Here is a 24,576-nt window from a genome sequence, read left to right as displayed (position 1 = left end):
CTAATATTATGTTGACCATTCTGTCATTACTATAGTACTATTATGTTGACCATTCTGTCATTACTATAGTATTATTATGATGACCATTATGTAATTATTATAGTACTATTATGTTGACCATTCTGTCATTACTATAGTACTATTATGTTGACCATTCTGTCATTACCTAATATTATGTTGACCATTCTGTCATTACTATAGTACTATTATGTTGACCATTCTGTCATTACTATAGTACTATTATGTTGACCATTCTGTCATTACATAATATTATGTTGACCATTCTGTCATTACTATAGAACTATTATGTTGACCATTCTGTCATTACTATAGTACTATTATGTTGACCATTCTGTCATTACTATAGTACTATTATGTTGACCATTCTGTCATTACCTAATATTATGTTGACCATTCTGTCATTACATAATATTATGTTGACCATTCTGTCATTACTATAGTACTATTATGTTGACCATTCTGTCATTACTATAGTATTATTATGATGACCATTATGTAATTACTATAGTACTATTATGTTGACCATTCTGTCATTACTATAGTACTATTATGTTGACCATTCTGTCATTACCTAATATTATGTTGACCATTCTGTCATTGCTATAGTACTATTATGTTGACCATTCTGTCATTACTATAGTACTATTATGTTGACCATTCTGTCATTACCTAATATTATGTTGACCATTCTGTCATTACTATAGTACTATTATGTTGACCATTCTGTCATTACTATAGAACTATTATGTTGACCATTCTGTCATTACTATAGTACTATTATGTTGACCATTCTGTCATTACTATAGAACTATTATGTTGACCATTCTGTCATTACTATAGTACTATTATGTTGACCATTCTGTCATTACTATAGTACTATTATGTTGACCATTCTGTCATTACCTAATATTATGTTGACCATTCTGTCATTACTATAGTACTATTATGTTAATAATAATAATAATAATATGCCATTTAGCAGACACTTTTATCCAAAGCGACTTACAGTCATGTGTGCATACATTCTACGTATGGGTGGTCCCAGGAATAACCCACTACCCTGGCGTTACAAGCGCCATGCTCTACCAACTGAGCTACCATTCTGTCATTACTATAACATTATTATGTTGACCATTCTGTCATTACCTAATATTATGTTGACCATTCTGTCATTACTATAGAACTATTATGTTGACCATTCTGTCATTACTATAGTACTATTATGTTGACCATTCTGTCATTACTATAGAACTATTATGTTGACCATTCTGTCATTACTATAGAACTATTATGTTGACCATTCTGTCATTACTATAGTACTATTATGTTGACCATTCTGTCATTACTATAGTACTATTATGTTGACCATTCTGTCATTACTATAGTACTATTATGTTGACCATTCTGTCATTACCTAATATTATGTTGACCATTCTGTCATTACTATAGTACTATTATGTTGACCATTCTGTCATTACATAATATTATGTTGACCATTCTGTCATTACCTAATATTATGTTTACCATTCTGTCATTACCTAATATTATGTTGACCATTCTGTCATTACTATAGTACTATTATGTTGACCATTCTGTCATTACTATAGTACTATTATGTTGACCATTCTGTCATTACTATAGTATTATTATGTTGACCATTCTGTCATTACTATAGTACTATTATGTTGACCATTCTGTCATTACTATAGTACTATTATGTTGACCATTCTGTCATTACCTAATATTATGTTGACCATTCTGTCATTACTATAGTACTATTATGTTGACCATTCTGTCATTACTATAGTACTATTATGTTGACCATTCTGTCATTACTATAGTACTATTATGTTGACCATTCTGTCATTACTATAGTACTATTATGTTGACCATTCTGTCATTACTATAGTACTATTATGTTGACCATTCTGTCATTACTATAGTACTATTACGTTGACCATTCTGTCATTACTATAGTACTATTATGTTGACCATTCTGTCATTACTATAGTACTATTATGTTGACCATTCTGTCATTACTATAGTACTATTATGTTGACCATTCTGTCATTACTATAGTACTATTATGTTGACCATTCTGTCATTACTATAGTACTATTATGTTGACCATTCTGTCATTACTATAGTACTATTATGTTGACCATTCTGTCATTACCTAATATTATGTTGACCATTCTGTCATTACTATAGTACTATTATGTTGACCATTCTGTCATTACTATAGTACTATTACGTTGACCATTCTGTCATTACTATAGTACTATTATGTTGACCATTCTGTCATTACTATAGTACTATTATGTTGACCATTCTGTCATTACTATAGTACTATTATGTTGACCATTCTGTCATTACTATAGTACTATTATGTTGACCATTCTGTCATTACCTAATATTATGTTGACCATTCTGTCATTACTATAGTACTATTATGTTGACCATTCTGTCATTACTATAGTACTATTACGTTGACCATTCTGTCATTACTATAGTACTATTATGTGGACCATTCTGTCATTACTATAGTACTATTATGTTGACCATTCTGTCATTACTATAGTACTATTATGTTGACCATTCTGTCATTACCTAATATTATGTTGACTATTCTGTCATTACCTAATATTACGTTGACTATTCTGTCATTACTATAGTACTATTATGTTGACCATTCTGTCATTACTATAGTACTATTATGTTGACCATTCTGTCATTACCTAATATTATGTTGACCATTCTGTCATTACTATAGTACTATTATGTTGACCATTCTGTCATTACTATAGTATTATTATGTTGACCATTCTGTCATTACTATAGTATTATTATGATGACCATTCTGTCATTACTATAGTATTATTATGTTGACCATTCTGTCATTACTATAGAACTATTATGTTGACCGTTCTGTCATTACCTAATATTATGTTGACCATTCTGTCATTACCTAATATTATGTTGACTATTCTGTCATTACTATAGTACTATTATGTTGACCATTCTGTCATTACTATAGTACTATTATGTTGACCATTCTGTCATTACTATAGTACTATCATGTTGACCATTCTGTCATTACTATAGTACTATTATGTTGACCATTCTGTCATTACTATAGTATTATTATGTTGACCATTCTGTCATTACTATAGAACTATTATGTTGACCATTCTGTCATTACTATAGTATTATTATGTTGACCATTCTGTCATTACTATAGTACTATTATGTTGACCATTCTGTCATTACTATAGTACTATTATGTTGACCATTCTGTCATTACCTAATATTATGTTGACCATTCTGTCATTACTATAGTATTATTATGTTGACCATTCTGTCATTACTATAGTATTATTATGTTGACCATTCTGTCATTACTATAGTACTATTATGTTGACCATTCTGTCATTACTATAGTATTATTATGTTGACCATTCTGTCATTACTATAGTATTATTATGTTGACCATTCTGTCATTACTATAGTATTATTATGTTGACCATTCTGTCATTACTATAGCACTATTATGTTGACCATTCTGTCATTACTATAGCATTATTATGTTGACCATTCTGTCATTACTATAGTATTATTATGTTGACCATTCTGTCATTACTATAGAACTATTATGTTGACCATTCTGTCATTACTATAGTATTATTATGTTGACCATTCTGTCATTACTATAGTATTATTATGTTGACCATTCTGTCATTACTATAGTACTATTATGTTGACCATTCTGTCATTACTATAGTACTATTACGTTGACCATTCTGTCATTACTATAGTACTATTATGTTGACCATTCTGTCATTACTATAGTACTATTATGTTGACCATTCTGTCATTACCTAATATTATGTTGACCATTCTGTCATTACCTAATATTATGTTGACCATTCTGTCATTACTATAGAACTATTATGTTGACCATTCTGTCATTACTATAGTATTATTATGTTGACCATTCTGTCATTACTATAGTACTATTATGTTGACCATTCTGTCATTACTATAGTACTATTATGTTGACCATTCTGTCATTACCTAATATTATGTTGACCATTTTGTCATTACATAATATTATGTTGACCATTCTGTCATTACTATAGAACTATTATGTTGACCATTCTGTCATTACTATAGTATTATTATGTTGACCATTCTGTCATTACTATAGTACTATTATGTTGACCATTCTGTCATTACTATAGTACTATTATGTTGACCATTCTGTCATTACCTAATATTATGTTGACCATTCTGTCATTACATAATATTATGTTGACCATTCTGTCATTACTATAGTACTATTATGTTGACCATTCTGTCATTACTATAGTACTATTATGTTGACCATTCTGTCATTACTATAGTACTATTATGTTGACCATTCTGTCATTACTATAGAACTATTATGTTGACCATTCTGTCATTACCTAATATTATGTTGACCATTCTGTCATTACATAATATTATGTTGACCATTCTGTCATTACTATAGTACTATTATGTTGACCATTCTGTCATTACTATAGTACTATTATGTTGACCATTCTGTCATTACTATAGTACTATTACGTTGACCATTCTGTCATTACTATAGAACTATTATGTTGACCATTCTGTCATTACCTAATATTATGTTGACCATTCTGTCATTACCTAATATTATGTTGACCATTCTGTCATTACCTAATATTATGTTGACCATTCTGTCATTACTATAGTACTATTATGTTGACCATTCTGTCATTACTATAGTACTATTATGTTGACCATTCTGTCATTACTATAGTACTATTATGTTGACCATTCTGTCATTACCTAATATTATGTTGACCATTCTGTCATTACTATAGTATTATTATGATGACCATTATGTTTACTATAGTACTATTATGTTGACCATTCTGTCATTACTATAGTACTATTATGTTGACCATTCTGTCATTACCTAATATTATGTTGACCATTCTGTCATTACTATAGTACTATTATGTTGACCATTCTGTCATTACTATAGTACTATTATGTTGACCATTCTGTCATTACTATAGTACTATTATGTTGACCATTCTGTCATTACCATACATAATATTATGTTGACCATTCTGTCATTACTATAGTACTATTATGTTGACCATTCTGTCATTACTATAGTACTATTACGTTGACCATTCTGTCATTACTATAGAACTATTATGTTGACCATTCTGTCATTACCTAATATTATGTTGACCATTCTGTCATTACCTAATATTATGTTGACCATTCTGTCATTACCTAATATTATGTTGACCATTCTGTCATTACTATAGTACTATTATGTTGACCATTCTGTCATTACTATAGTACTATTATGTTGACCATTCTGTCATTACTATAGTACTATTATGTTGACCATTCTGTCATTACCTAATATTATGTTGACCATTCTGTCATTACCTAATATTATGTTGACCATTCTGTCATTACTATAGTACTATTATGTTGACCATTCTGTCATTACTATAGTATTATTATGATGACCATTATGTAATTACTATAGTACTATTATGTTGACCATTCTGTCATTACTATAGTACTATTATGTTGACCATTCTGTCATTACCTAATATTATGTTGACCATTCTGTCATTACTATAGTACTATTATGTTGACCATTCTGTCATTACTATAGTACTATTATGTTGACCATTCTGTCATTACTATAGTACTATTATGTTGACCATTCTGTCATTACTATAGTACTATTATGTTGACCATTCTGTCATTACTATAGTACTATTATGTTGACCATTCTGTCATTACTATAGTACTATTATGTTGACCATTCTGTCATTACTAATATTATGTTGACCATTCTGTCATTACCTATATTATGTTGACCATTCTGTCATTACTATAGTACTATTATGTTGACCATTCTGTCATTACTATAGAACTATTATGTTGACCATTCTGTCATTACTATAGTACTATTATGTTGACCATTCTGTCATTACTATAGAACTATTATGTTGACCATTCTGTCATTACTATAGTACTATTATGTTGACCATTCTGTCATTACTATAGTACTATTATGTTGACCATTCTGTCATTACCTAATATTATGTTGACCATTCTGTCATTACTATAGTACTATTATGTTAATAATAATAATAATAATAATATGCCATTTAGCAGACACTTTTATCCAAAGCGACTTACAGTCATGTGTGCATACATTCTACGTATGGGTGGTCCCAGGAATCGAACCCACTACCCTGGCGTTACAAGCGCCATGCTCTACCAACTGAGCTACCATTCTGTCATTACTATAACATTATTATGTTGACCATTCTGTCATTACCTAATATTATGTTGACCATTCTGTCATTACTATAGAACTATTATGTTGACCATTCTGTCATTACTATAGTACTATTATGTTGACCATTCTGTCATTACTATAGAACTATTATGTTGACCATTCTGTCATTAATATAGAACTATTATGTTGACCATTCTGTCATTACTATAGTACTATTATGTTGACCATTCTGTCATTACTATAGTACTATTATGTTGACCATTCTGTCATTACTATAGTACTATTATGTTGACCATTCTGTCATTACCTAATATTATGTTGACCATTCTGTCATTACTATAGTACTATTATGTTGACCATTCTGTCATTACATAATATTATGTTGACCATTCTGTCATTACCTAATATTATGTTTACCATTCTGTCATTACCTAATATTATGTTGACCATTCTGTCATTACTATAGTACTATTATGTTGACCATTCTGTCATTACTATAGTACTATTATGTTGACCATTCTGTCATTACTATAGTATTATTATGTTGACCATTCTGTCATTACTATAGTACTATTATGTTGACCATTCTGTCATTACTATAGTACTATTATGTTGACCATTCTGTCATTACCTAATATTATGTTGACCATTCTGTCATTACTATAGTACTATTATGTTGACCATTCTGTCATTACTATAGTACTATTATGTTGACCATTCTGTCATTACTATAGTACTATTATGTTGACCATTCTGTCATTACCTAATATTATGTTGACCATTCTGTCATTACTATAGTACTATTATGTTGACCATTCTGTCATTACTATAGTACTATTATGTTGACCATTCTGTCATTACTATAGTACTATTATGTTGACCATTCTGTCATTACTATAGTACTATTATGTTGACCATTCTGTCATTACTATAGTACTATTATGTTGACCATTCTGTCATTACTATAGTACTATTACGTTGACCATTCTGTCATTACTATAGTACTATTATGTTGACCATTCTGTCATTACTATAGTACTATTACGTTGACCATTCTGTCATTACTATAGTACTATTATGTTGACCATTCTGTCATTACTATAGTACTATTATGTTGACCATTCTGTCATTACTATAGTACTATTATGTTGACCATTCTGTCATTACTATAGTACTATTATGTTGACCATTCTGTCATTACCTAATATTATGTTTACCATTCTGTCATTACCTAATATTATGTTGACCATTCTGTCATTACCTAATATTATGTTGACCATTCTGTCATTACTATAGTATTATTATGATGACCATTATGTCATTACTATAGAACTATTATCTTGTTTTTATAAGACACTAACACAGTCAACTTACACACAGCTCTGACACACACACTTATCCCACCTAACCACTAAGCTACCTGACGTTGTTGCAGTGAGTGGAATTGGTTCCACTCCAATAGAAAGCTTATCATTTAACTACTGTAGGTTTAAAAGTTCCTATCAGCATTATATCATTTGAATCGCCCATTATTGGCCCTGGTTCAGCAGCAGACTGCCAATAATTTGTGTGGATGTATTTGCCTTCTGCAAGGCCTGCAGTGACGAGCCTCTGTGTTCCCCCAACCCCAGCCTTGCCAGAACTTTTTGGGCTGGTCTGTTTCGGGATTTTTCAAATTATGATTTTTCCGACTGACATTACATTTTGTCATTGAAATGTCCCTAGGACATTTAACACTAAACAGCCACCAAAGTTAGATGTTTGGAGGGAATGAGGGGGATTTCAATGTCTGTCAAAGTCTGCTTTGAAAAACAAAAACCTGTTAGATAATCTCCAAATTGGAAAAACTACAGGAATTATATTCAAATTAGTTATAATAGAGTATCAAATCATACAACCTTATTTCACTTGTTCAAACACCTTCAGAATTATACTAGACTCCCTGAAGCTCCAGTAAAATTCTCTTGACAACACCTGGCATTCGAAGTAAAAATAGACTCCCTGAAGCGTCGCTCGTCAGATACATTTATTTTCTGTGTCATCACCTCTCATGGGTTTGAATGTATTCACACGACTGATAATTGAAGAGACAAGCAGAGGATTCATTTCAAAATAGTTTTACACGCTTTTCATTCTCACCAAACTGTTGCTAAGAAACTGGCGATGAACGTAATTGATTGAGTGGATTCTTTACCGCAGAGCGGATGATTTACCGCAGAGCGGATGATTTACTGCAGAGCGGATGATTTACTGCAGAGCGGATGATTTACTGCAGAGCGGATGATTTACTGCAGAGCGGATGATTTACTGCAGAGCGGATGATTTACTGCAGAGCGGATGATTTACCGCAGAGCGGTTGATTTACTTCAGAGCGGATGATTTACTGCAGAGCGGATGATTTACTGCAGAGCGGGTGATTTACCGCAGAGCGGATGATCTACTGCAGAGCGCATGATTTACTGCAGAGCGGATGATTTACTGCAGAGCGGGTGATTTACCGCAGAGGGGATGATTTACTGCAGAGCGGGTGATTTACTGCAGAGCGGATGATTTACTGCAGAGTGGATGATTTACTTCAGAGCGGATGCTTTACCGCAGAGCTACAATGGATCAACAACATTGTAGTTACTCCACAATACTAACCTAAATGACAGTGACAAGAAGGAAGCCTGTACAGAATAGAAATGTTCCAAAACATGCATCCTGTTTGGAATAAGGCACTAAAGGAAAACAGCTAAAAAATGTGGCAAAGAAATTAACTTTACATCCTGAACAAGTGTTATGTTTGGGGCAAATCCAACACAACACATCACCCTCTTCATATTTCAAGCATGGTGATGGCTGCATCACGTTATGGGTGTGCTTGTCATCAGCATTTTGAATACAAGCAAATGGAATAGAGCTAAGCACAGGCAAAATCCTAGAGGAAACCCTGTTTTAGTCTGATTTCCAATAGACACAGAGACTAATTCAGCAGGTCAATAAATTAAAACACAAGGCCAAATCTACACTGGAGTTTCTTACCAAGATGACATTGAATGCTCATGAGTGGCCAAGTTACACTTTTGACTTAAATCAGCTTAAATGGCTGTCTAGCAATGATCAACAACCAACTTGACAGAGCTTGAAGAATTAAAAAGAATAATGTGCAAATATTGTAATATTCAGGTGTGCAAAGCTCTTAGAGACTCACCCAGAAAGACTCACAGCTCTTAGAGACTTACCCAGAAAGACTCACATCTGTAATCACTGGCAAAGGCTTTTTTATTTAAATAGTCAAGTCAGTTAAGAACAACTTATTTTCGTTGATGGCCTAGGAACAGTGGGCAGAACAACAGACTTCTACCTTGTCAGCTCGGGTATTCGATCTTGCTTCTGGTTATTTGTCCAACGCTCTAACCACTAGGCTACCCTGCTGCCCCAAAGGTGATTTGCTGCCAAAGGTGATTCTAACATGTATTGACCCAAGGTTGTGAATACTTATGTAAATTAGATTTTTTTATTTGATTTAATTTGCAACAAATTTGCCAAAAAAGTTACAAACAAGTTCACTTTGTCTTTATGAGGTATCGTGTGTAGATGGGTGCGAAACAAATCTCAATTGAATCCATTTTGAATTCAGGCTGTAACAGAATGTGTAATAAGTCAAGGTGTAATGAGTACTATCTGGAAGTTTCCCATGTAACTGCACAGTTTCTTCATATCAGAAGTAACTATATGTATTATGTTGCGTTTCTATTATTACTTACAATGGGCCTCAGGATGGCATCTCTGTGCATTCAAATTGCCGTCGGTAAAATAACATGCCATTGTGTTCGTTGTCCGTAGCTCATACCATAACCCCACCGCCACCATGGGGCACTCTGTTCACAACGTTGACATCAACAAACCGCTCCCCCACATGACGCAATACACGTGGTCTGCTGTTGTGAGGCCGGTTGGAAGTTCAGCCAAATTCTCTGAAACGAAATTGGAGGCGGATAATGGTTGAGAAATGAACGTTAAATTCTCTGGCAACAGCTCTGGTGGACATTCCTGCAGTCAGCATGTCAATTGCACGTTCCCTCAAAACTTGAGACATCTGTGGTATTGTGTTGTGTGAAAACTACACATTTTAGAGTGGCATTTTATTGTCCCCATCACAAGGTGCACCTGTGTAACGAGCAATGCTGTTAAATCAGCTTCTTGATATGCCACACCTGTCAGGTGGATGGATAATTTTGACAAAGGAGAAATGCTCACTAACAGGGATGTAAAAAAAAATGTGTGCACAACATTTAGGAGAAATAAGCTTTTTGTGCATGAAAAATTCAGCTCAAGAAACATGGGACCAACACTTTACATGTTGTGTTTATATTTTGTGCACAGTATCAGTCAAAATATTGGACACTATATACTTTTTGCAGATGTCTTCAATACTAGTGTGGATAATCATAATACTGTGTATATATACAGTATCAGTCAAAATGTTGGACACTACTTATTCTAGGGTTTTTCTTTATTTGTACTACTCTCTATATTGTAAAATAATAGTGAAGACATAAACTGTGAAACAACACCTATGGAATCATGTAGTAACCAGAAAACCGTGGATTGATGGCAGCATTCGCGTGAAACTGAAAGCGCGAACCACTGCTTTTAATCAGGGCAAGGTGTCTGGCAACATGACTGAATACAAACAGTGCAGCTATTCCCTCCGTAAGGCTATCAAACAAGCTAAGCGTCAGTACAGAGACAAAGTGGAATCTCAATTCAATGGCTCAGACACAAGAGGCATGTGGCAGGGTCTACAGTCAATCACGGACTACAAGATGAAATCCAGCCCAGTCACGGACCAGGATGTCTTGCTCCCAGGCAGACTAAATAACTTTTTTGCCCGCTTTGAGGACAATACAGTGCCACTGACACGGCCTGCAACGGAAACATGCAGTCTCTCCTTCACTGCAGCCGAGGTGAGTAAGACATTTAAACGTGTTAACCCTCGCAAGGCTGCAGGCCCAGACGGCATCCCCAGCCGCGCCCTCCGAGCATGCGCAGACCAGCTGGCCGGTGTGTTTACGGACATATTCAATCAATCCCTATACCAGTCTGCTGTTCCCACATGCTTCAAGAGGGCCACCATTGTTCCTGTTCCCAAGAAAGCTAAGGTAACTGAGCTAAACGACTACCGCCCCGTAGCACTCACTTCCGTCATCATGAAGTGCTTTGAGAGACTAGTCAAGGACCATATCACCTCCACCCTACCTGACACCCTAGACCCACTCCAATTTGCTTACCGCCCAAATAGGTCCACAGACGATGCAATCTCAACCACACTGCACACTGCCCTAACCCACCTGGACAAGAGGAATACCTATGTGAGAATGCTGTTCATCGACTACAGCTCGGCATTCAACACCATAGTACCCTCCAAGCTCGTCATCAAGCTCGAGACCCTGGGTCTCGACCCCGCCCTGTGCAACTGGGTACTGGACTTCCTGACGGGCCGCCCCAGGTGGTGAGGGTAGGCAACAACATCTCCTCCCCGCTGATCCTCAACACGGGGGCCCCACAAGGGTGCGTTCTGAGCCCTCTCCTGTACTCCCTGTTCACCCACGACTGCGTGGCCACGCACGCCTCCAACTCAATCATCAAGTTTGCGGACGACACAACAGTGGTAGGCTTGATTACCAACAACGACGAGACGGCCTACAGGGAGGAGGTGAGGGCCCTTGGAGTGTGGTGTCAGGAAAATAACCTCACACTCAACGTCAACAAAACTAAGGAGATGATTGTGGACTTCAGGAAACAGCAGAGGGAACACCCCCTATCCACATCGATGGAACAGTAGTGGAGAGGGTAGCTAGTTTTAAGTTCCTCGGCATACACATCACAGACAAACTGAATTGGTCCACTCACACTGACAGCGTCGTGAAGAAGGCGCAGCAGCGCCTATTCAACCTCAGGAGGCTGAAAAATTCGGCTTGTCACCAAAAGCACTCACAAACTTCTACAGATGCACAATCGAGAGCATCCTGGCGGGCTGTATCACCGCCTGGTACGGCAACTGCTCCGCCCTCAACCGTAAGGCTCTCCAGAGGGTAGTGAGGACTGCACAACGCATCACCGGGGGCAAACTACCTGCCCTCCAGGACACCTACACCACCCGTTGTTACAGGAAGGCCATAAAGATCATCAAGGACATCAACCACCCGAACCACTGCCTGTTCACCCCGCTATCATCCAGAAGGCGAGGTCAGTACAGGTGCATCAAAGCTGGGACCGAGAGACTGAAAAACAGCTTCTATCTCAAGGCCATCAGACTGTTAAATAGCCACCACTAACATTGAGTGGCTGCTGCCAACACACTGTCATTGACACTGACCCAACTCCAGCCATTTTAATAATGGGAATTGATGGAAATGATGTAAATATATCACTAGCCACTTTAAACAATGCTACCTTATATAATGTTACTTACCCTACATTATTCATCTCATATGCATATGTATATACTGTACTCTACAACATCGACTGCATCCTTATGTAACACATGTATCACTAGCCACTTTAACTATGCCACTTTGTTTACTTTGTCTACACACTCATCTCATATGTATATACTGTACTCGATACCATCTACTGTATGCTGCTCTGTACCATCACTCATTCATATATCCTTATGTACATGTTTCTTATCCCCTTACACTGTGTATAAGACAGTAGTTTTTTTTGGAATTGTTAGTTAGATTACTTGTTGGTTATCACTGCATTGTCGGAACTAGAAGCACAAGCATTTCGCTACACTCGCATTAACATCTGCTAACCATGTGTATGTGACAAATAAAATTTGATTTGATTTGATTTGATTTAAAGTGTGAAACAAATAAAAAAATATTTGAGATTCTTCAAAGTAGCCACCCTTTTGCCTTGACAGCTTTGCACACTGTTGGTATTGTCTCAACCAGCTTCGTGAGGTAGTCACCTGGAATGCATTTTAATTAACACGTGTGCCGTGCTAAAAGTTAATTTGTGGAATTTCTTTTCCTTAGCGGCTTTGAGACGATCAGTTGTGTTGTGACAAGGTAGGGGTGGCATACAGAAGATGGCCATATTTGGTAAAATACCAAAGTCCATAGTATGGCATGAAAAGCTCAAATAAGCAAAGAGAAACTACAGTCCATCATTACTTTAAGACATGAAGGTCAGTCAATACGGAAAATATGAAGAACTGTGAAAGTTTCTTCAAGTTCAGTTGCAAAAACCATCAAGCACTGTGATGAAACTGGCTCTCGTGACGACCGCCACAGGAAAGGAAGACCCAGAGTTACCTCTGCTGCAGAGGACAAGTTCATTAGAGTTACCAGCCTCAGAAATTGCAGCCAAAATAAATGCTTCACAGAGTTCAAGTAACAGACACATCACAACATCAACTGTTCAGAGGAGACTGCGTGAATTAGGCCTTCATTGTAGCGGCTGCGTAATTGGCAGCAGAGAAGTCAGGCGCAGGAGAGCAAAACCAACGGCATCCAGAACAAAATAAATAGGCACAAAAATAACCTGTCGTGCGCTCACGGGGAACGGGCACAAGCACTACAATAAACAATCCCACACAAAGACATGGGGGGAACAGAGGGTTAAATACACAACAAGCACGACAATAAACAATCCCACACAAAGACATGGGGGGAACAGAGGGTTAAATATACAACAAGCACTACAATAAACAATCCCACACAAAGACATGGGGGGAACAGAGGGTTAAATACACAACAAGCACTACAATAAACAATCCCACACAAAGACATGGGGGGAACAAAGGGTTAAATAAACAACAAGTAATTGAGGGAATTGAAACCAGGTGTGAGGAAAAACAAGACAAAACACATGGAAAATGAAAAGTTGATTAATGATGGCTATAAGACCGACGACGCCGAGCGCTGCCCGAACAAGGAGAGGACCCGACTTCGGCGGAAGTTGTGACATTCATGGTCGAATATCTGCAAGGAAACGACTACTAAAGGACACCAATAAAAAGAACAGACTTGCGACTTGGGTCAATAAACAAGTGAACGGATGATCTCCGCATGTGTGGTTCCCACCGTGAAGCATGGAGGAGGTGGTGTTATGGTGTGGGGGTGCTTTTTTCGTGACACTGTCAGTGATTTATTTAGAATTTAAGGCACACTTAACCAGCATGGCTACCACAGCATTCTGCAGTGACACGCCATCCCATCTGGTTTGTGATTAGTGGGACTATCATTTGTTTTTCAACAGGACAATGACCCAACACACCTTCAGGCTGTATAAGGGCCATTTGACCAAGAAGAAGAGTTATGGAGTGCTGCATCAGATGACCTGGCCTCCACAATCACCCGACCTCAACCCAATTGAGATGGTTTGGGATGAGTTGGACCGCAGAGTGAAGGAAAAGCAGCCAACATGTGCTCAGGATATGTGGGAACTCTCATGCTGGAAAATATTTCCAGGTGATGCTGGTTGAGAGAAGAGTGTGCAAAGCTGTCATCAAGGCAATGGGTGGATACTTTGAAGAATCTCAAATATAAAATATAATTTTGATTTGTTAAACACTTTTTTTGTTTACTTCATGATTCCATATGTGTTATTTCATAGTTTTGATGTCTTCAATATTATTCTAGTTACCTCTGATCTGATCAAAACCAGTCCTCTTTGTCTCTTCTCGTTTGACTAAAACACAGCAGGTTGGAGAGCAAATGCTTTTTTCTGACAAACAGGCCAAAACCTTTTCAAAGTCTCATGACACAAGAGCGTCCATTATCTGAATACATTCACACCCACGATCCTGTACATTAACAACTACGCAGTGTTATACTACTAAGGTCTTGATAATTACTAAAAGCAATTTGCACGGACTATAAATGCTTCCGTGCTGGCCCTCTTAAGGGGAGAATACACACCTATATCCTTCTACAGAGACGAGATGCAAGTGGTGCTTTGTGACGGTTAACTTTCCTGAGAAAAATGAAATTCCAAAACGTTAAAACACCCAAAAATTAAAAACACAAAACAATGACATGATGTCTTTCTTTAAATAGCATGAGTACTCTGACAGCGGTCGAGTCTTTGGTCACATTCTCATGATGCTTCGCTGGAATGGAAACATCAGGAGCCACAGACGAACTCAGTGATGCTCTACGCCGCCGAGAAGGTAGATCTGACAGAATCTTCTCGTAACTGACGGTGTTTCCCGATGTCACGTTCCTCCCTGGCGGCGCGTCTCTCAATGGTTATAGTGTAGTTCTTCCTGTTAGGAACAACGACAAAAAAGCTTTGAGTTCACATTCATTACAATTTTATTTAGACCATGCAATAATATATGTTTACTGTGATGCTTAATGTATAGCTGTCATGTCTGTATTCCCCCTATAGTGTCATGTCTGTATTCCCCCTATAGATGTCTGTATTCCCCCTATAGTGTCATGTCTGTATTCCCCCTATAGTGTCATGTCTGTATTCCCCCTATAGTGTCATGTCTGTATTCCCCCTATAGATGTAATGTCTGTATTCCCACTATAGATGTCTGTATTCCCCCTATAGTGTCATGTCTGTATTCCCCCTATAGATGTAATGTCTGTATTCCCACTATAGATGTCTGTATTCCCCCTATAGATGTCACGTCTGTATTCCCCCTATAGATGTAATGTCTGTATTCCCCCTATAGATGTCATGTCTGTATTCCCTCTATAGATGTAATGTCTGTATTCCCCCTATAGTGTCATGTCTGTATTCCCTCTATAGTGTCATGTATGTATTCCCCCTATAGATGGCATGTCTGTATTCCCCCTATAGATGTCATGTCTGTATTCCCGCTATAGATGTCATGTCTGTATTCCCCCTATAGATGGCATGTCTGTATTCCCCCTATAGATGTAATGTCTGTATTCCCCCTATAGTGTCATGTCTGTATTCCCCCTATAGATGTCATGTCTGTATTCCCCCTATAGATATTATGTCTGTATTCCCTCTATAGATGTCATGTCTGTATTCCCCCTATAGATGTCATGTCTGTATTCCCCCTATAGATATTATGTCTGTATTCCCCCTATAGTGTCATGTCTGTATTCCCCCTATAGATGTCTGTATTCCCCCTATAGTGTCATGTCTGTATTCCCCCTATAGATGTAATGTCTGTATTCCCCCTATAGATGTAATGTCTGTATTCCCACTATAGATGTCTGTATTCCCCCTATAGATGTCATGTCTGTATTCCCCCTATAGATGTCATGCCTGTATTCCCCTATAGATGTCATGCCTGTATTCCCCTATAGATGTCATGCCTGTATTCCCCCTATAGTGTCATGTCTGTATTCCCCTATAGTGTCATGTCCGTATTCCCCTATAGTGTCATGTCTGTATTCCCCCTATAGTGTCATGTCTGTATTCCCCCTATAGATGTAATGTCTGTATTCCCCCTATAGTGTCATGTCTGTATTCCCCCTATAGATGTCTGTATTCCCCCTATAGTGTCATGTCTGTATTCCCCCTATAGATGTAATGTCTGTATTCCCCCTATAGATGTAATGTCTGTATTCCCACTATAGATGTCTGTATTCCCCCTATAGATGTCATGCCTGTATTCCCCCTATAGATGTCATGCCTGTATTCCCCCTATAGATGTCATGCCTGTATTCCCCCTATAGATGTCATGTCTGTATTCCCCCTATAGTGTCATGTCTGTATTCCCCCTATAGTGTCATGTCCGTATTCCCCCTATAGTGTCATGTCTGTATTCCCCCTATAGATGTAATGTCTGTATTCCCCCTATAGTGTCATGTCTGTATTCCCCCTATAGATGTCATGTCTGTATTCCCCCTATATATATTATGTCTGTATTCCCTCTATAGATGTAATGTCTGTATTCCCCCTATAGATGTAATGTCTGTATTCCCCCTATAGATGGCATGTCTGTATTCCCCCTATAGATGTCATGTCTGTATTCCCCTTATAGATGGCATGTCTGTATTCCCGTTATAGATGGCATGTCTGTATTTCCCTTATAGTGTCATGTCTGTATTCCCCTTATAGATGGCATGTCTGTATTCCCCTTATAGATGGCATGTCAGTATTTCCCTTATAGTGTCATGTCTGTATTCCCCCTATAGATGCCATGTCTGTATTCCCCCTATAGATGTCTGTATTCCCCCTATATATGTCATGGCTGTATTCCCCCTATAGATGGCATGTCTGTATTCCCCCTGTAGATGTCATGTCTGTATTCCCCTTATAGATGGCATGTCTGCATTCCCCTTATAGATGGCATGTCTGTATTTCCCTTATAGTGTCATGTCTGTATTCCCCCTATAGATGCCATGTCTGTATTCCCCCTATAGATGTCTGTATTCCCCCTATAGATGTCTGTATTCCCCCTATAGATGTCATGTCTGTATTCCCCCTATAGATGTCTGTATTCCCCCTATAGATGTCATGTCTGTATTCCCCCTATAGATGTCTGTATTCCCCTATAGATGTCATAGATGTCATTCCCCCTATAGATGTCTGTATTCCCCTATAGATGTCATGTCTGTATTCCCCCTATAGATGTCTGTATTCCCCTATAGATGTCATGTGTCTGTATTCCCCTATAGATGTCATGTCTGTATTCCCCCTATAGATGTCATGTCTGTATTCCCCCTATAGATGTAATGTCTGTATTCCCCCTATAGATGTAATGTCTGTATTCCCCCTATAGATGTAATGTCTGTATTCCCCTATAGATGTAATGTCTGTATTCCCCTATAGATGTCATGTCTGTATTCCCCCTATAGATGGCATGTCTGTATTCCCCTACAATAGATGTCTGTATTCCCCCTATAGATGTCATGTCTGTATTCCCCTATAGATGTCATGTCTGTATTCCCACTATAGATGTCATGGTCTGTATTCCCCCTGTATTCCCCTATAGATGTCTGTATTCCCCCTATAGATGTCATGTCTGTATTCCCCCTATAGATGTCATGTCTGTATTCCCCCTATAGATGTCATGTCTGTATTCCCCCTATAGATGTCATGTCTGTATTCCCCCTATAGATGTCAATGTCTGTATTCCCACTATAGATGTCATGTCTGTATTCCCTCTATAGATGTCATGTCTGTATTCCCCATAGTGTCATGTCTGTATTCCCCCTATAGTGTCATGTCTGTATTCCCCCTATAGTGTCATGTCTGTATTCCCCCTATAGATGTCTGTATTCCCCCTATAGATGTCATGTCTGTATTCCCCCTATAGATGTCATGTCTGTATTCCCCCTATAGATCTCATGTCTGTATTCCCCTATAGATGTCTGTATTCCCCCTATAGATGTCTGTATTCCCCCTATAGATGTAATGTCCGTATTCCCCCTATAGATGTCATGTCTGTATTCCCACTATAGATGTCATGTCTGTATTCCCCCTATAGATGTCATGTCTGTATTCCCCTATAGATGTCATGTCTGTATTCCCCTATAGATGTCATGTCTGTATTCCCCCTAGAGATGTCTGTATTCCCCCCCCTATAGATGTCTGTATTCCCCCTATAGATGTCTGTATTCCCCTATAGATGTCATGTCTGTATTCCCCCTATAGATGTCATGTCTGTATTCCCCCTATAGATGTCATGTCTGTATTCCCCCTATAGATGTCTGTATTCCCCCTATAGATGTCTGTATTCCCCCTATAGATGTCTGTATTCCCCCTATAGATGTCATGTCTGTATTCCCCCTATAGATGTCATGTCTGTATTCCCCCTATAGATGTCTGTATTCCCACTATAGATGTCTGTATTCCCCTATAGATGTCATGTCTGTATTCCCCCTATAGATGTCATGTCTGTATTCCCCCTATAGATGTCATGTCTGTATTCCCCCTGTAGATGTCATGTCTGTATTCCCCCTATAGATGTCATGTCTGTATTCCCCCTATAGATGTCATGTCTGTATTCCCCCTATAGATGTCATGTCTGTATTCCCCCTATAGATGTCATGTCTGTATTCCCCTATAGATGTCTGTATTCCCCTATAGATGTCATGTCTGTATTCCCCTATAGATGTCATGTCTGTATTCCCCCTATAGATGTCATGTCTGTATTCCCCCTATAGATGTCATGTCTGTATTCCCCCTATAGATGTCATGTCTGTATTCCCCCTATAGATGTCATGTCTGTATTCCCCCTATAGATGTCATGTCTGTATTCCCCCTATAGATGTCATGTCTGTATTCCCCCTATAGATGTCATGTCTGTATTCCCCCTATAGATGTCATGTCTGTATTCCCCCTGTAGATGTCATGTCTGTATTCCCCTTATAGATGGCATGTCTGTATTCCCCTTATAGATGGCATGTCTGTATTTCCCTTATAGTGTCATGTCTGTATTCCCCCTATAGATGCCATGTCTGTATTCCCCCTATAGATGTCTGTATTCCCCCTATAGATGTCTGTATTCCCCCTATATATGTCATGTCTGTATTCCCCCTATAGATGGCATGTCTGTATTCCCCCTGTAGATGTCATGTCTGTATTCCCCTTATAGATGGCATGTCTGCATTCCCCTTATAGATGGCATGTCTGTATTTCCCTTATAGTGTCATGTCTGTATTCCCCCTATAGATGCCATGTCTGTATTCCCCCTATAGATGTCTGTATTCCCCCTATAGATGTCTGTATTCCCCCTATAGATGTCATGTCTGTATTCCCCCTATAGATGTCTGTATTCCCCCTATAGATGTCATGTCTGTATTCCCCCTATAGATGTCTGTATTCCCCCTATAGATGTCATGTCTGTATTCCCCCTATAGATGTAATGTCTGTATTCCCACTATAGATGTCTGTATTCCCCCTATAGATGTCATGTCTGTATTCCCCCTATAGATGTCATGTCTGTATTCCCCCTATAGATGTCATGTCTGTATTCCCCCTATAGATGTAATGTCTGTATTCCCCCTATAGATGTAATGTCTGTATTCCCCCTATAGATGTAATGTCTGTATTCCCCCTATAGATGTAATGTCTGTATTCCCCCTATAGATGTCATGTCTGTATTCCCCCTATAGATGGCATGTCTGTATTCCCACAATAGATGTCTGTATTCCCCCTATAGATGTCATGTCTGTATTCCCCCTATAGACGTCTGTATTCCCACTATAGTGTCAGGTCTGTATTCCCCCTATAGATGTCTGTATTCCCCCTATAGATGTCATGTCTGTATTCCCCCTATAGATGTCATGTCTGTATTCCCCTATAGATGTCATGTCTGTATTCCCCTATAGATGTCATGTCTGTATTCCCCTATAGATGTCATGTCTGTATTCCCACTATAGATGTCATGTCTGTATTCCCTCTATAGATGTCATGTCTGTATTCCCCCTATAGATGTCATGTGTCATGTCTGTATTCCCCCTATAGTGTCATGTCTGTATTCCCCTATAGATGTCATGTCTGTATTCCCCTATAGATGTCTGTATTCCCCCTATAGATGTCATGTCTGTATTCCCCCTATAGATGTCATGTCTGTATTCCCCCTATAGATCTCATGTCTGTATTCCCCTATAGATGTCTGTATTCCCCCTATAGATGTCTGTATTCCCCCTATAGATGTAATGTCCGTATTCCGCCTATAGATGTCATGTCTGTATTCCCACTATAGATGTCATGTCTGTATTCCCCCTATAGATGTCATGTCTGTATTACCACTATAGATGTCTGTATTCCCCCTATAGATGTCTGTATTCCCCCTATAGATGTCTGTATTCCCCCTATAGATGTCTGTATTCCCCCTATAGATGTCATGTCTGTATTCCCCCTATAGATGTCATGTCTGTATTCCCACTATAGATGTCTGTATTCCCCCTATAGATGTCTGTATTCCCCCTATAGATGTCTGTATTCCCCTATAGATGTCTGTATTCCCCCTATAGATGTCTGTATTCCCCCTATAGATGTCATGTCTGTATTCCCCCTGTAGATGTCTGTATTCCCATAGATGTCTATAGATGTCTGTATTCCCCTATAGATGTCATGTCTGTATTCCCCTATAGATGTCATGTCTGTATTCCCCCTATAGATGTCATGTCTGTATTCCCCCTGTAGATGTCATGTCTGTATTCCCCCTGTATTCCCCTAGATGTCATGTCTGTATTCCCCCTATATATATGTGTCTGTATTCCCCCTATAGATATGTCTGTATTCCCCCTATAGATGTCTGTCTGTATTCCCCCTATAGATGTCTGTATTCCCCTATAGATGTCATGTCTGTATTCCCCATATAGATGTCATGTCTGTATTCCCCCTATAGATGTCTGTCTGTATTCCCTCTATAGATGTCATGTCTGTATTCCCCTATAGATGTCATGTCTGTATTCCCCTATAGATGTCATGTCTGTATTCCCCTATAGATGTCATGTCTGTATTCCCCCTATAGATGTCATGTCTGTATTCCCCTATAGATGTCATGTCTGTATTCCCCTATAGATGTCATGTCTGTATTCCCCTATAGATGTCATGTCTGTATTCCCCCTATAGATGTCATGTCTGTATTCCCCTATAGATGTCATGTCTGTATTCCCCCTATAGATGTCATGTCTGTATTCCCCCTATAGATGTCATGTCTGTATTCCCTCTATAGATGTCATGTCTGTATTCCCCCTATAGATGTCATGTCTGTATTCCCCCTATAGTGTCATGTCTGTATTCCCCCTATAGTGTAATGTCTGTATTCCCCCTATAGTGTCATGTCTGTATTCCCCCTATAGATGTCTGTATTCCCCCTATAGATGTCATGTCTGTATTCCCCCTATAGATGTCATGTCTGTATTCCCCCTATAGATCTCATGTCTGTATTCCCCCTATAGATGTCTGTATCCCCCCTATAGATGTCTGTATTCCCCCTATAGATGTAATGTCTGTATTCCCCCTATAGATGTCATGTCTGTATTCCCACTATAGATGTCATGTCTGTATTCCCACTATAGATGTCATGTCTGTATTCCCCCTATAGATGTCATGTCTGTATTCCCCCTATAGATGTCATGTCTGTATTCCCCCTATAGGTGTCATGTCTGTATTCCCCCTATAGATGTCATGTCTGTATTCCCCCTATAGATGTCTGTATTCCCCCTATAGATGTCATGTCTGTATTCCCCCTATAGATGTCTGTATTCCCCCTATAGATGTCTGTATTCCCCCTATAGATGTCTGTATTCCCCCTATAGATGTCATGTCTGTATTCCCCCTATAGATGTCATGTCTGTATTCCCCCTGTAGATGTCTGTATTCCCCCTATAGATGTCATGTCTGTATTCCCCCTATAGATGTCTGTATTCCCCCTATAGATGTCATGTCTGTATTCCCCCTGTAGATGTCTGTATTCCCACTATAGATGTCTGTATTCCCCTATAGATGTCATGTCTGTATTCCCCCTATAGATGTCATGTCTGTATTCCCCCTATAGATGTCATGTCTGTATTCCCCCTATAGATGTCATGTCTGTATTCCCCCTATAGATGTCATGTCTGTATTCCCCCTATAGATGTCTGTATTCCCCCTATAGATGTCTGTATTCCCCCTATAGATGTCTGTATTCCCCTATAGATGTCATGTCTGTATTCCCCCTATAGATGTCATGTCTGTATTCCCCCTATAGATGTCATGTCTGTATTCCCCCTATAGATGTCATGTCTGTATTCCCCCTATAGATGTCATGTCTGTATTCCCCCTATAGATGTCATGTCTGTATTCCCCCTATAGATGTCATGTCTGTATTCCCCCTATAGATGTCATGTCTGTATTCCCCTATAGATGTCATGTCTGTATTCCCCCTATAGATGTCATGTCTGTATTCCCCCTATAGATGTCATGTCTGTATTCCCCCTATAGATGTCATGTCTGTATTCCCCCTATAGGTGTCATGTCTGTATTCCCCCTATAGATGTCATGTCTGTATTCCCCCTATAGATGTCTGTATTCCCCCTATAGATGTCATGTCTGTATTCCCCCTATAGATGTCTGTATTCCCCCTATAGATGTCATGTCTGTATTCCCCCTATAGATGTCATGTCTGTATTCCCCCTATAGCTGTCAGTCATTATGCTTTTCCTGTAGATCCGTGCTGTCTTTGAGGTTAAAATGAAGCTCGAATCCAGTTGAAATGAGCCAAACACCACTGAACGTAACTTTCAGTTTTACCTGATGAAGTAGAAGGCTATGAGCAGTGCAGTCCCCAGCAGAGCTCCCACTACGATCCCAGTAACAGCAGATACTCCTAGTCCACCTGCTCGGAGAGGAAGACGGAGGCTATTAGTTAGGCTAACGACACCTCTGCTACACACCTGTGATACACTATATTTTTAACTTGATTGTCTGGAGTGTCAGATAGGTGGGGTGTGCAGTTATTCTGCCCTTAGGGGACTACCTCAGACAAGCTCATTGTGTGGAGGATGATTTCAAATGTATATCGAAAACCGGAGATGAATACCTGCAGGCTAGAGCTGAATACCTGCATGCTAGAGCTGAATACCTGCAGGCTAGAGCTGAATACCTGCAGGCTAGAGCTGAATACCTGCATGCTAGAGCTGAATACCTGCATGCTAGATCTGAATACCTGCATGCTAGATCTGAATACCTGCATGCTAGAGCTGAATACCTGCATGCTAGAGCTGAATACCTGCATGCTAGAGCTGAATACCTGCAGGCTAGAGCTGAATACCTGCAGGCTAGAGCTGAATACCTGCATGCTAGAGCTGTATGCTAGAGCTGAATACCTGCTTGCTAGAGCTGCATGCTAGAGCTGAATACCTGCTTGCTAGAGCTGAATACCTGCTTGCTAGAGCTGCATGCTAGAGCTGAATACCTGCATGCTAGAGCTGCATGCTAGAGCTGAATACCTGCATGCTAGAGCTGAATACCTGCATGCTCGATCTGAATACCTGCATGCTCGATCTGAATACCTACAGGCTAGCGCTGAATACCTGCATGTTAGCGCTGAATGCTAGAGCTAAATGCCTGCATGCTAGATCTGAATACCTGCATGCTAGAGCTGAATACCTACATGTTAGAGCTGAATACCCGCATGCTAGAGCTGAATACCTGCAGGTTAGAGCTGAATACCCGCATGCTAGAGCTGAATACCCGCATGCTAGAGCTGAATACCTGCATGCTAGAGCTGAACACCTGCATGCTAGAGCTGAACACCTGCATGCTAGATCTGAATACCTGCA

The 24,576-nt window shown here is 38.7% G+C and overlaps 1 protein-coding gene across 1 annotated transcript in view; it reads right to left on the bottom strand.

Moving 5' to 3' along the window:
• Nucleotides 1-14,690: 14,690 nt before the first annotated feature.
• LOC124033433 (atrial natriuretic peptide receptor 3-like) overlaps nt 14,691-24,576 on the bottom strand; it is a 147,500-nt gene continuing 137,614 nt past the window's right edge. Inside the window, exons 7-8 of the mRNA XM_046345468.1 lie at nt 23,546-23,630; nt 14,691-15,632 (exon numbers count right to left, since the gene is read on the bottom strand). Of these exons, the coding sequence (XP_046201424.1) occupies nt 15,521-15,632; nt 23,546-23,630 (197 nt within the window). The 3' untranslated portion in view covers nt 14,691-15,520. The remainder of the gene's footprint in view (nt 15,633-23,545; nt 23,631-24,576) is intronic.

Source organism: Oncorhynchus gorbuscha, linkage group LG04 (genome assembly GCF_021184085.1).
Source record: "Oncorhynchus gorbuscha isolate QuinsamMale2020 ecotype Even-year linkage group LG04, OgorEven_v1.0, whole genome shotgun sequence".
NCBI classification, from domain to species: domain Eukaryota; kingdom Metazoa; phylum Chordata; class Actinopteri; order Salmoniformes; family Salmonidae; genus Oncorhynchus; species Oncorhynchus gorbuscha.
Note: the sequence above shows the minus strand (reverse complement) of the source record. Positions and strands in the feature narration are given on the sequence as shown.